The sequence below is a fragment of the Phyllobates terribilis genome, unplaced genomic scaffold (genome assembly GCF_046119375.1).
Source record: "Phyllobates terribilis strain yellow unplaced genomic scaffold, ASM4611937v1 Scaffold_1__5_contigs__length_1240528914, whole genome shotgun sequence".
NCBI lineage: Eukaryota > Metazoa > Chordata > Amphibia > Anura > Dendrobatidae > Phyllobates > Phyllobates terribilis.
Window position 1 is genome coordinate 181,108,927 of NW_027362761.1, and position 14,062 is coordinate 181,122,988.

The 14,062-nt window shown below is 42.1% G+C and overlaps 1 protein-coding gene across 1 annotated transcript in view; it reads left to right on the forward strand.

Moving 5' to 3' along the window:
* The window catches only part of LOC141252826 (annexin A1-like), a 66,264-nt gene extending 52,467 nt beyond the window's left edge, over positions 1-13,797 (forward strand). The window contains exon 13 of the mRNA XM_073670587.1: positions 13,535-13,797. Within this exon, the coding sequence (XP_073526688.1) occupies positions 13,535-13,591 (57 nt within the window). The 3' untranslated portion in view covers positions 13,592-13,797. The remainder of the gene's footprint in view (positions 1-13,534) is intronic.
* The last annotated feature ends 265 nt before the right edge of the window (positions 13,798-14,062 follow it).

Below are 14,062 nucleotides of genomic sequence, written 5' to 3' on the forward strand. Positions count from 1 at the left end.
CTTGCTGTTCATTCTGTTACCTGAAAGGCAAGATGGCCGGTGGGCCAGTCATACTAAGCAAGCATGGCTCCTCCCCACCAGGGGCTATTTCCACTAACGCTTGTAGGTTTAGGTTGAAAATATCATTCCCAATTTCCAATATATGAACCAAATCACTTTGAAAAAAAAGGCCGGGTACCCAACCTTACAAGTCAATGTGACAAAAGGAGAAACCTCCAATTTTTGGCATAAACTTACAAATCAACCTATTAAAACACTTTCTTATGTCTTTACAAAATCTGAAGTCAGCAGACTTAACTCACAAAGAAGAGGGTGACCCGAGGGTCAGCAATGAACGATACTGGGTCATCAATAGGTGAAAAACTTGCATAACTTTATTGATATCAGGTAGGATAAAGTGCGTCAGACAAATAGCACGTATCGGACTCATTTTTTAGTTTTAAGAACCATAAAGGGTGTATATGATACATAATATACAGTACAGACCAAAAGTTTGGACACACCTTCTCATTTAAATTTTTTTTCTGTATTTTCATGACTTTGAAAATTGTACATTCACACTGAAGGCATCAAAACTATGAATTAACACACGTGGAATTATATACTTAACAAAAAAATGTGAAACAACTGAAAATATGTCTTATATTCTAGCTTCTTCAAAGTAGCCACCTTTTGCTTTGATGACTGCTTTGCACACTCTTGGCATTCTCTTGAGGAGCTTCAAGAGTCACTGGAAATGGTCTTCCAACAATGTTGAAGGAGTTCCCAGAGATGCTTAGCACTCTTTGGCCCTTTTGCCTTCACTCTGCGGTACAGCTCACCCCAAACCATCTCGATTGGGTTCAGGTCTGGTGACTGTGGAGGCCAGGTCATCTGGCGTAGCACCCCATCACTCTACTACTTGGTCAAATAGCCCTTACACAGCCTGGAGGTGTGTTTGGGGTCATTGTCCTGTTGAAAAATAAATGATGGTCCAGCTAAATGCAAACCGAATGAAATAGCATGCCGCTGCAAGATGCTGAGGTAGCCATGCTGGTTCAGTATGCCTTCAATTTTGAATAAATCCCCAACAGTGTCACCAGCAAAGCACCCCCACACCATCACACCTCCTCCTCCATGCTTCACGGTGGGAACCAGGCATGTAGAGTCCATCCGTTCACCTTTTCTGCGTCGCACAAGGACACGGTGTTTGGAACCAAAGATCTCAAATTTGGACTCATCAGACCAAAGCACAGATTTCCACTGGTCTAATGTCCATTCCTTGTGTTCTTTAGCCCAAACAAGTCTCTTCTGCTTGTTGCTTGTCCTTAGCAGTGGTTTCCTAGCAGCTATTTTACCATGAAGGCCTGCTGCACAAAGTCTCCTCTTAACAGTTGCTCAAGAGATGTGTCTGTAGCTAGAACTCTGTGTGGCATTGACCTGGTCTCTAATCTGAGCTGCTGTTAACCTGCGACTTCTGAGGCTGGTAACTCGGTTAAACTTATCCTCAGAAGCAGAGGTGACTCTTGGTCTTCCTTTCCTGGGGAGGTCCTCATGTGAGCCAGTTTCTTTGTAGCGCTTGATGGTTTTTGCAGCTACACTTTCAAAGTTTGCCCAATTTTTGGGACTGACTGACCTTCATTTCTTAAAGTAATGATGGCCACTCGTTTCTCTTTACTTAGCAGCTTTTTTCTTGCCATAATACAAATTCTAACAGTCTATTCAGTAGGACTATCAGCTGTGTATCCACCTGACTTCTGCACAACACAACTGATGGTCCCAACCCCATTTATAAGGCAAGAAATCTCACTTATTACACCTGACAGGGCACACCTGTGAAGTGAAAACCATTTCCGGTGACTACCTCTTGAAGCTCATCAAGAGAATGCCAAGAGTGTGCAAAGCAGTAATGAAAGCAAAATGTGGCTACTTTGAAGAAGCTAGAATATAAGACATATTTTCAGTTGTTTCACACTTTTTTGTTAAGTATATAATTCCACCTGATGCCTTCAGTGTGAATGTACAATTTTCATAGTCATGAAAATATAGAAACATCTTTAAATGAGAAGGTGTGTCCAAACTTTTGGTCTGTACTGTATAATATGATAAATCACGTGCTATCCAAAAATATCGAATGATATAGACATGCGCGGTGAGTGTTTTGAGGCACATGATGCACATTACATCAACACCGATGACGCAACCAGCGTTATCAGAGACATGCGCAGTACACCATTACTTGCACACTTCCGGTGACTCGGTCAGCATCATCAAAGACATGCGCAGTACATGATGTTGTGCACTTCCGGGTATGCGGCCATTACCGGCATAAACATGTGCAGGAGATGTATTCTGGATGAAAACGCCCCGCTTGACACTGTCTTGTTTGGGGGCGTGCCTACTTCTGTACATGTGTAATAATCATTTGGGATCCTATTTATAGCAGCCCATCATTATGGATATACACCCCTTGAGGAAGGCTCACGCCGAAACGCGCGTCGGGGGGGTGCACTGTGTGGCCGGTGTTTCTGGACTTGAGAGACTGAAGTAATATGTATACAGTGGTCACACCACTGTGGTCATATATTATACTTTTGGTAAATTGATGATATGAGGCTACATAATTCATGATTATTATAACTCATATTAAATTCTATACACATCCACTCTACAATGTTTATGTACTCTGGCCAATCTAACATATGGGTCCAGCACCTTGCCACCTGTAGGCACTTAGGTGTTTTTATGGGGGAGGTGCACTTTATGGCGGTCTTGGACTCTAAATGAATGAAATAACATATGTAATGTAGTACCACTTGTTTATGTGGTCAATACAATGTGCCTAGATTAATGATACATAGTCATCCGATATTTTTGGATAGCATGTGATTTATCATATTATATATTATGTATCATATACACCCTTTCTTAAAATTAAAAAATGAGTCTGGTACGTGCCATTGAGAGCACCTTTGGTAATTTTTATCTATTTGTCTGATGCACTTTATCCTACCTGATTTCAATAAAGTTATGCAAGTTTTTCACCTATTGATGACCCAGTATCATTCATTTCTGACCCTCGGGTCACCCTCTGCTTTGATAGTATATAGAACGATTGGTCTATATAATAAGTCCCTATAGTAGCACAAAACAATATGGTTTCTTGTCACATGACGTTGCTACAGTTTTCGCGATGCCTTTATTTATAGACTTAACTCACAGTAGTCTAGAAGTTCAGAAAATATGATCTTAACACCTAGAACCAACCTGATCTCCAGCAAACATTTCTTCATTTGAAAGATGTCCCTAGTTTCCCTATGTTGTTTCCACTAAGATGGATGATAAGGATGTCAGGGGCCAGAAATCTGTCGCTTATCATCAGAACGATATAGATCGGCCATCCCATCTTTGTCCTCTGATACCCAGCCTACAAACTTTCACTTGATCAGAAGACAATGGATGATGGAATGCCCCAGAATCCAAATTGTATAACCTGTGAAAACTATAAAAAGAATATTAGCACCAGGTTACTTTCTAATATACAGTTAAAAACAGACTTACTCAAACCGCAGCCCAACTACTAAAAGAGTAAATTAAAAAGTACCTGTCACCTAAACCCAAGTTAGACAACAATTTCCTTAAAACACTTCTGAACTGAAAAACTGAAACTGCGTCAGTGGCTTATCAGACTGGTGGCTTACCAGACTGGACATATGTGGAGGTCCAGAAAACCATTAATCTCAAACTTTTGCCCTTTCCAGACTAATCACCTTGTGATCTAACTATATGGACTAAAACATAACCAGTGTTGACTAATACGTGCCTTGTGCCTAGACCATCCATTACCTGCTTCTCCTATGAAGTAGCTCTCCTATGTGCAGAGCAGCGAAAAATAGTAACAAAGCTGCTGTAGAAAAAGAAACAGTTTGAATTAATTAACAACAAGGACGAGAAACCGTGCATAACTCTTCACTAACAATAACTATTCAAAGGCCGTATTCCAAAGATTATAAGGGAAAAAAGATACCCCAGCCAAGTTCCTCTCCACCGTGGAATATGCAAGCACTTTTTCAAAAGCCTTCATACAGAATAACAAAGCAGCCTGCTCCTGACTTTGAAATAAATCCCAATTCTTGACACTACAAAAACTGGACCATTGCTCCCATGCTGCCAAATAGCCTTTCCATGTTGATGCCTCCACCGAGCATTGTAAGAGTTCCATCATTGAGACCAAATTAATGCCCATAAACACTCCAGAAAATCCCACCTATTTCGGTCCCTGGCACAAGCTCGAAAAACTTGGCATTGGTCCCCAGGCCTGATGCCACCTGGTCGTGCCCCATTTCCCATTCCAATAGACGCCAAAACTGTGTGACCCTGCCACATCAATAAACAAATTCATATCCTCAGTTGCTACAAAGGGATCTCGCCGTGCCATTCTGCTGTTAAAATATTTCAAAGTCTCCAACCAAATTTCCAGGTCTTCCTTGATTTCCTTAGAAATATGCACATGAAAAGATGAATTCCTTATCCCTGCAATATACATCGCTAATCGCATAAAAATGGCCCTACCCATTGGCAGCACCATAGAAGCAAAGGCCAATAGCCCTAATAGAGATTCTTCATCTTTAATTGTTGCTTTCTTTTTTTAACATAACGTAACTAATGCTTTTCTGCATTTAATAATCTTGTTTACCGGCAATTGAAATTCATCTTTAATTGTATCTATCATAATCCCCAAATACTAAGTACAACTGGCAGAAGAATCTCGTCTTATCCTTTGCTATTGGGTTACAAAAATTATTGCAAGTTAGCTAAAAAGTACACAACAGTTGACTACACACATAGGAGTCCTTTTTCCCTTCAAATAAAAAATAATGTAAATAATGTGCCATCCCTCCCTTCATACATTATACCGCAACAACCCATTCAATAAAGGAAGAAAAAGGCACAAAGTAAAAATAAGGTAGTGAGCACTCCATAAACATTTATCTACATAAAAGAAACCGCCAAACTGAAAACCCAGTAAATTAAAGCCATTCGGGTGGATAGGTATTGATCTAAACGCTGTCTACACTGTGTGCCGAATTATTAGTCAAATGAGTATTTTGATCACATGATAATTTTTATACATGTTGTCCTACTCCAAACTGTATAGGCTTGAGAGCCAAATACCAATTAAGTAAATCTGGTGATGTGCATCTCTGTAATGAGGAGGGGTGTTAACTAATGACATCAACACCCTATATAAGGTGTGCTTAATTATTAGGCAACTTCCTTTCCTTTGGCAAAATGGGTCAGAAGAGAGATTTGACGGGCTCTGAAAAGTCCCAAATTGTGAGATGTCTTGCAGAGGGCTGCAGCAGTCTTGAAATTTCCAAACTTTTGAAGCGTGATCACCGAACAATCAAGCGTTTCATGGCAAATAGCCAACAGGGTCGCAAGAAGCGTGTTGGCCAAAAAATGCGCAAAATAACTGCCCATGAATTGAGGAAAATCAAGCGTGAAGCTGCCAAGATGCCATTCGCCACCAGTTTTGCCATATTTCAGAGCTGCAACGTTACTGGAGTAGCAAAAAGCACAAGGTGTGTGATACTCAGGGACATGGCTAAGGTAAGGAAGGCTGAAAAACGACCACCTTTGAACAAGAAACATAAGATTAAACTTCAAGAATGGGCCAAGAAATATCTTAAGACTGATTTTTCAAAGGTTTTATGGACTGAGAGTGACTCTTGAAGGCCCAGATGGATGGGCCAGAGGCTGGATCGGTAAAGGGCAGAGAGCTCCACTCCGACTCAGACACCAGCAAGGTGGAGGTGGGGTACTGGTATGGGCTGGTATCATCAAAGATGAACTTGTGGGACCTTTTCGGGTTGAGGATGGAGTGAAGCTCAACTCCCAGACCTACTGCCAGTTTTTGGAAGACAACTTCTTCAAGCAGTGGTACAGGAAGAAGGCGGTATCGTTCAAGAAAAACATGATTTTCATGCAGGACAATGCTCCATCACATGCATCCAACTACTCCACAGCGTCGCTGGCCAGTAAAGGTCTAAAAGAAGAAAAAATAATGACATGGCCCCCTTGTTCACCTGATCTGAACCCCATAGAGAACCTATGGTCCATCATAAAATGTGAGATCTACATGGAGGGAAAACAGTACACCTCTTGGAACAGTGTCTGGGAGGCTGTGGTGGCTGCTGCATGCAATGTTGATCGAAAACAGATCAAGCAACTGACAGAATCTATGGATAGAAGGCTGTTGAGTGTCATCATAAAGAAAGGTGGCTATAATGATCACTAATGTTTTTGTTTTTGCATGTCAGAAATGTTTATTTCTAAATTTTGTGCACTGATATTGGTTTACCTGGTGAAAATAAACAAGGGAGATGGGATTATATTTGGTTTTTATTAAGTTGCCTAATAATTCGGCACATTAATAGTTACCTGCACAAACAGATATCCTCCTAAGATAGCCAAATCTAAAAAAAAACCACTCCAACTTCCAAAAATATTAAGCTTGGATATTTATGAGTCTTTTGGGTTGATTGAGAGCATAGTTGTTGATCAATAATAAAAATAATCCTCTAAAATACAACTTGCCTAATAATTCTGCACACTGTGTAGCTTGTCACTAAGGCACCAGACCCAAACCCTCTAACTACATCCACCGCCTGATCAAAAGACATATAACACACTGACACTAAATTGAATGAGTTTGGTTCTTTCTTTGGGACTACCCTTAGAGGTGAAAGATGAAAATTAGAAAATGGCTATTCAACAAAGGTACCTGCCACTTTACCAGCTTTAATCTGTTAATCTATATCTCTACCACGTCTGGATCCACAAATTTTTAATTGTTTACCCAAGCACAACCGACACCGCTAAATGGAGAAATAGCAAAACCATCAGAGAATCTTTCAATTAATAGCTTGGCCACCTTGCAGTTTGGATACCATTCTAGCCAAGCTAGCATGCTCTCCACTTTTACCAATGTCTATGCACTTGTTAAAGTATTCCTTTGTAGAGGGCTGACCTGGCAAATTCGCCTTTTTAAAGCATCTTGCCATAGGATGCGTGCCTCCAGAAAAGGAACACTCATGTCTGTACTTTCACTAGTTAGGCAATTTACATTGAGCCTCATTAAAGGCAAAATATAGTGCATTGTGAAAGTATTTGGCCCCTTGAACTTTTCTACCTTTTGCCACAGTTCTGGCTTCAAACATAAAGATATAAAATTCTAATTTTTGGGGGGAAGAATCAACAACAAGTGGGACACAATTTTGAAGTGGAATGAAATTTCTTGGATATTTTAAACTTTTTTAGCAAATTAAAAACTGAAAAGTTGAGCGTGCAATATTATTCGGCCCCCTTGAGTTAATACTTTGTAGCGCCATCTTTTGCTACGATCAGTTTTGCACATCGAGAGGCTGAAATTCTTGCCCATTCTTCCTTGCAAAACAGCTCAAGCTCATTGAGGTTGAATGGAGGGCGTTTGTGAACAGCAGTTTTCAGATCTTTCCACAGATACTCGTTTGGATTCAGGTCTGGACTTTGACTTGGCCATTCTAACTCTTGGATACGTTTATTTTTCAACCATTCCATTGTAGATTTTGCTTTATGTTTGGGATCATTGTCTTGTTGGAAGCTGAATCTCCGTCCCAGTCTCAGGTCTTTTGCAGACTCCAACAGGTTTTCTTCCAAAATGGTCCTGTATTTGGCTGCGTCCATCTTCCCATCAATTTTAACCATCTTCCCTGTCCTTGCTGAAGAAAAGCAGGCCCAAACCATGATTCTGCCACCACCATGTTTGACAGTGGGGATGGTGTTTTGAGGGTGATGAGCTGTGTTGCTTTTACGGCAAACATCATTTTGCATTGTGGCCAAAAAATTCGATTTTGGTTTTATCTGACCAGAGCACCTTATTCCACATGTTTGGTGTGTCTCCCAGGTGGCTTGTGGCAAACTTCAAACAAGACTTTTTTTGTATATCTTTGAGAATGGCTTTCTTCTTACCACTCTTCCATAAAGGCCAGATTTGTGCAGTGCACGACTGATTGTTGTCCTATGGATAGACTCTCCCACCACAGCTGTAGATCTCTGCTCAGTCTTCTCCTTGTTCGAGATGGAAGTTTAGAGGGATGGCCGGGTCTTGGTAGATTTGCAGTGGTCTGATACTCCTTCCATTTCAATATGATCGCTTGCACAGTGCTCCTTGAGATGTTTAAAACTTGGGAAATCTTTTTGTATCCAAATCCGGATTTAAACTTCGCCACAACAGTATCTCGGACCTGCCTGGTGTGTTCCTTGGTCTTCATGATGCTCTCTGCACTTGAAACAGAACCCTGAGACTATCACAGAGCAGGTGCATTTATACGGAGACTTGATTATGAAGCGCCCCCTGGGCCGACTGTGTGGGGGAATACCCGGAGCCAGGTTTCTGTGTAATGCTGGGGGTTGTAGTCTCCGTGGCGGCGACCCGGTCCCGTGGCTCAGGGTGGTCAAACCAGTGGCGGATCTGTTTATTTGTTTTTTAATGTTTAAATGTCCGACTACGCCACCCGTGGACTGCGATCACTGAGAACCACCGCTGCGGGGCAGTCCGCTGAGGCTGATGTTGTGTGCGCAGCAGAGGGTAGTATAACTCCCCACGGGAAGAGTATAGCCTCAGGGCAGTGAGTGCAGATGATGGGGGTGATGGTGCGCGGGAGCAACAGTAATGACTCAGAGTCCAGTGATGCAGTCCAGGGTCTTTACTCACAGTTTTACACTCCAAGCCACTTCTGCAGGTAATGGCTGCCCACGTCATACTGTGCTCACCAGGCGAGTGGCTCGGCCAACTCCCAGGTACCTTTGGAGTGCTTTTCAGGACCCCCTTCATGTGTCCTTTCTCTGGCCTGTCGTACCCCACAATTGACCACGTTTCTGTCCAGCTTCCTCGGGCCTTGGCGGGCAAACGTATGTTCCGTTGCCCTGGGTCCTATATGGTGCCTTCCTAACGGGTGTAGTGAGGGGCCGTGACACGTGCAATGCCACAGCCTCCGGTTACTAGCTGAGGGTAGTTGCTCTCCTCCACTAGATAAGGGATCCGGTTCCCTTTCTTGGCCTGACCCCCCTACTCTGGTAGCGGCGGGCGTACAGTGGCGACTGGCCGGTCCGCACCCCTGGGGTCCCTTCACTCCACTCCTGGAGCCTTCTCCGCTCCTCTCCTCTCTCTTTTTCTCCTCCAGGCTTGGGCCTCGGTTGCTAGGCCCGCCTCTGGAGCAGAGCTCCTACAGAGCCTCTGCTCCTGTCACTTCTCTCCTCTACTCAACTCAACACTGACTCCAAGATGGTGCCCCCCTTATATACTCCTTTTCCTAGTGCACCCTGGATCTACTCTCCCCACCCACACACTACTGGCTTCCCACTTTCTAGGTGTTCCCTCTCCCACTCCTGCCAGGGACAGGGATAGTTGTGCTCACTCTTGGGAGCATTGTCGCCCTGTCCCCTGGAAATGTGGTGTAGTGCATGTGGGTGTTAGGGTCCTGAGCCACACTCCATCCTTACCTGGAAGTGAGATATCACACCTCTGGGTGAGATGCAATACCTCTGTAGCGACCGAACCCTCGGGGCGCTACAATTACACACAGGTAGATTCTATTTATCATTACCAGTCATTTAGGACAACATTGGATCATTCAGAGATCCTCACTGAACTTCTGGAGTGAGCTTGCTGCACTGAAAGTAAAGGGGCCGAATAATATTGCATGCCCCACTTTTCAGCTTTTAATTTGTTAAAGTTTAAAATATCTAATAAATTTTGTTCCACTTTCACAATTGTGTCCCACTTGTTCTTGATTCTTCCCCCAAAAATTAGAATTTTATATCTTTATGTTTGAAGCCAGAAATGTGGCAAAAGGTAGAAATGTTCAAGGGGGCCAAATACTTTCACAATGCGCTGTATGTACCCTTTTTAAAAAATGCTTGTGTCAGTGACCTCTGCAAACCACCTGACTTTGACAGCAGCATTAAATTGAGCCACAAACCCACAGCTTTCACCCCCCATTTAAGTGAAGGGAAAACTACCAATCTCTGCCTAAAGTTCTCGTCATAAATATACCAACTGAGACCAACAATATTTTTGTAGGCTTCAAAGACTACATTGACATGCTGAAATAAGCATGAACACTTTTTTGGAAACTTCACACCCATAATACTGGCATAAATGCAAAAAGGCCTGCAGCCAGTTGTTAAATGACCTAAGTTTGGGTCTATGTCTTTCCTTGTCCTTTTTCTCTATTCTGGCCAGGAATTCTTTGGAAGCTGGCAATCATGGCAATAAGTCTACAAATTCAATACGTCAATGCTCCCCTCCTATGCCATCTGAACCCTCGTCTAGTTGCATCCAAACGTCATCAACCTCCGGGGCTCAGAAGGATTCACTAATCGATCCCGATTGTGGGGGGGGCATACTCCTATAGGATGCTAATAAATTTAACAATTGTGCTAGGGCAGTGGGGAGGTGGGTATGGGACAGACTGTGCTCACCACCTGGTCCTCCTGCATGACATCTTGTCTGAAGAGCCAACTGCCATCCAGTCCTTCAGTCCTGGGACCAGTGACGGCATCCTCAAGCCGGTGGCCAACCGAGCCTTGACTGGCATGCTGTGGTGGTAAGGTGCCTGCTGTGTTCCGCCATTGCTGACACCTTCCTGGTTTCCTGGATCCTCTAATTGGCAAAGAAAAATATGAAATATTATTCTTCAGTTGCATTCCACTGTGCATGCTCCAACGACATCATCGCTCATTGATTTTGGTTCACCGCTCACTCCCATTGCAGCCTCCGGATTGGCTAAATCTCCCAGTGGCAAGTCCATGCATCGCTGAAGACACACCAGGGCACCTTCTTCTCCCATCTTTCTCCAGAGTTCTTCAAGCCGGATGTCCATCTAGCCCTATTACAGATATATAGACAGAAAATTAAAAAGTTATGACTTTGAGGAAGGGGAGGAATTAACAAATGTGCTAAATTACAAAATTACCCAACTCTTGGGGCTCATGCAGACATCCGTGGATCCGTGGATGCACAGACTAGCTGCTGGTCTGCCAATCTGAGTATGACAACTTGATGTTTGTGGCCAGTCTGTGCATTGTAGTCCATGATCGTACCAAGATCCACGGACATGAGTATGAGCCCTTAAAGGTATTATTCAGGATTTTTTTTTTAAAAGCCTCAAGGCAGTTAATGTGTTAAAATAGTAAAAACATCATTACTGATCTGTTAAATACCACGCTACACCATTTCTTCTCTTCTGATTGGTATTGTCCTTTCGACAATAACAAGAAGCCACAAATTGTAACTAAATCGCTTCAGTAAATCATTGGCCTCACTAATTTTATGCCATACATGTAGGCACCAACAAGGAGGCCAATGAATGGCTGCGGTGGTACTTCTTCATTGGGGAGGTAATAAAAGATCTGTGGCACTACCAGAGTTATTTTGATATTTTATCACATCCCTTGCTGAGAGATTTTTTTTTTTTAAATCCAAGACATGTGCACACAATCAGGAGCCGCTGCGGATTTGAAGCTCCATTTTTATGCAGCGTCAAACCCACAGCGGCCAGCTGTTACAGCACAGTGGATGGATTTCTAGAAATCCCATGTCCACTATGCATCTGCGGCTCACCTGCTGAAATTGACATGCGGCACGTCTTTCCAGACCGCAGCATGTCAATTTCTCCGGCGGGTCCGCATGCGGGCTTTCCCCATAGACTAACCTATATGAGAAAAGTCTGCATGTGGAAAAAAAAATGGTGTCGCTCATTAGCATATTGAGCGGAAACCGCCGGCGACTTCTCCACAGTGTCGGGACCGCAGCAGGCTCTAGATGGTGGGAACGTAGCCTAACAGATTTCAGGTCCCTGTTTTAATAGTTTTACGGCCTGGGAACATTGCTAAATCTGATGTACTGTGTGTTAGTGACACATTGTAAGAGCCCTTTAACAAATAGAGAAAAAGGCAGATATCTTGAATTATAAAGGGAAGTGGAATTTTACTTTTTTTTCTGAAACATAGATTTAGCATTGCTTAAACTAACACACAAGAACACTCAACACAACACAAGCCAATTGTATAGTTAGTTGTCGAGATTCTACATTGGGACATCTTGCTCCATCATGATACCTTTGTCATTTTAAGAAATTCTACATCTGTATATTGCTTTGTAATAGTTTCACTTTACACTAGACTGGAACTGTGAGTTACAGATCAATATTATGCACCCATAGAATTTTATAGTCTCACAATGTTCCTCTGTGTGTAAATCCAGTGTTAAAGAGAATCTCTCTCCAGATTCATGTTGTAAAAATCATGAGTAGCATAAATCCTGGCTGCATAATTGCTGCAAAGTAGTTTTTACTTTGAAAAACTCTAGCGTTTCAGAGAAAATATACTTTAACGATCCGGCCTTTGACCATAGCTGGAGATGAGAACAGTTGGCTCTGCCTCCCAGCCAGCTATTCCCAGTGCCGTTGCAAGTAATTGACATGTCTCTTGCATAGTGAGAGATCTATCAATCACCTCTAAAAGTGGTGGAAAGAGTTGGCCGGGAATAGAGCTGAACTAGAATGGTTTCTGGCTATGGTCCCCAGCCGGCTCTTTAAAGTATATTTTTTCTGAAATGCAAGAGCATTTTAGAGAAAAATATACTTGGCTGTAATTGTTAAAAAATTGCAGAGGACGAACAGATGATATACATTTATATTTCTGTCTAATGTTAATCCAAAACATACACATCATCAAATAGTATATCCCTGTTGACTAAATTGGATAGACCAATCGGAAAAACTTGAACACAACCTATAATAGAAAATCCGACAAGGAGGCCATATATAATAAAATAAAAAACCTTTATTCAAAAAATAGGGTATGTGGTGGCAAAGAAAAGAGCATACACATTGATGCAAACTGCCTTATGAAACCGTAATAATGTAGCACAGGAACACAGAGCAAGGAATAGACATGCAGCTAAAGTGCACTACCTGTCCACATGGGTCAGACCTGCAGCAATAGCAGGATGTCTGTGTAAGTTAATGTGCACCTATGCTCAACTAGGGCACTAACTAAGTTATACAGGATTAAGAACAGCAGAGTATGGGCATGACATATTGGCCACTAGTAGTAATAAATATAAAACACTAGATACATATTCATGGCTGTGATGCCCTCATACCTGCGAATGATAATATGCTCTTATAGTGCTGGCTCCTGGCTGAGTGTTTCTGCAGCACGTGTACTGCTCACCCCGACGCGCGTTTCGATGCATCCTTCCTCAGGGAGTGACCTGCGGTGGCTGCAATTGTGCATAGTTTGGGCAGCATGAATTGGGTGACAAGTTCCCTTCAACCACCAAAAATGAATTTTGACAAGCTCCATGGCTTTATGGCATCATACAGTAGTTTCAGATCCACAATGCAAAACTGCAGTGACTCCATGTACAGCATTATCGTGTACTTGACCCGTTTGTCTCAATATAATGCAAATTGATAAAAAAAATAATTATTTTTATTTGCAGGATGACACCAAAGGAGATTATGAAACCATTTTGTTGGCTCTGTCCGGAGGTGAATAAACATGATCTGGTGACAATTTCAAAGAGAACCAAAAATTTGCTTAAGCCGTGGAAGAAGACTACAGGCATCAATATCTCAATGCAATATGACATTCCTATACGACTGTATATGATCTGTGTTTTATAACATGGTTTCATTTTACACAATAATTTTGTATCAAACTACTGTTTGCCAAACCAATAAAAAAAAACATTTGTAAAACAAACCGTGAGAAAAATGAAAGATGCATTTTTTTTTATTAAACTGAATAAAATCAAGCTACAAAAATTCACACATACCTAAAATATTAAATTGTTACTTATTATTTTGATCTAATTACGTAAAAATAGAATTAAAGAGGTTGTCCACTTTCAGAAAAGTTTTTCCTATAAGCATAAGTAGTAAAAAACAAAACTTTGCTTTACTTACCCAGTCCAGCGCTCCAGAGTCTCCCACTGCTCCCGGTGTTTACTCTGCCCCTGTCCAGCGCT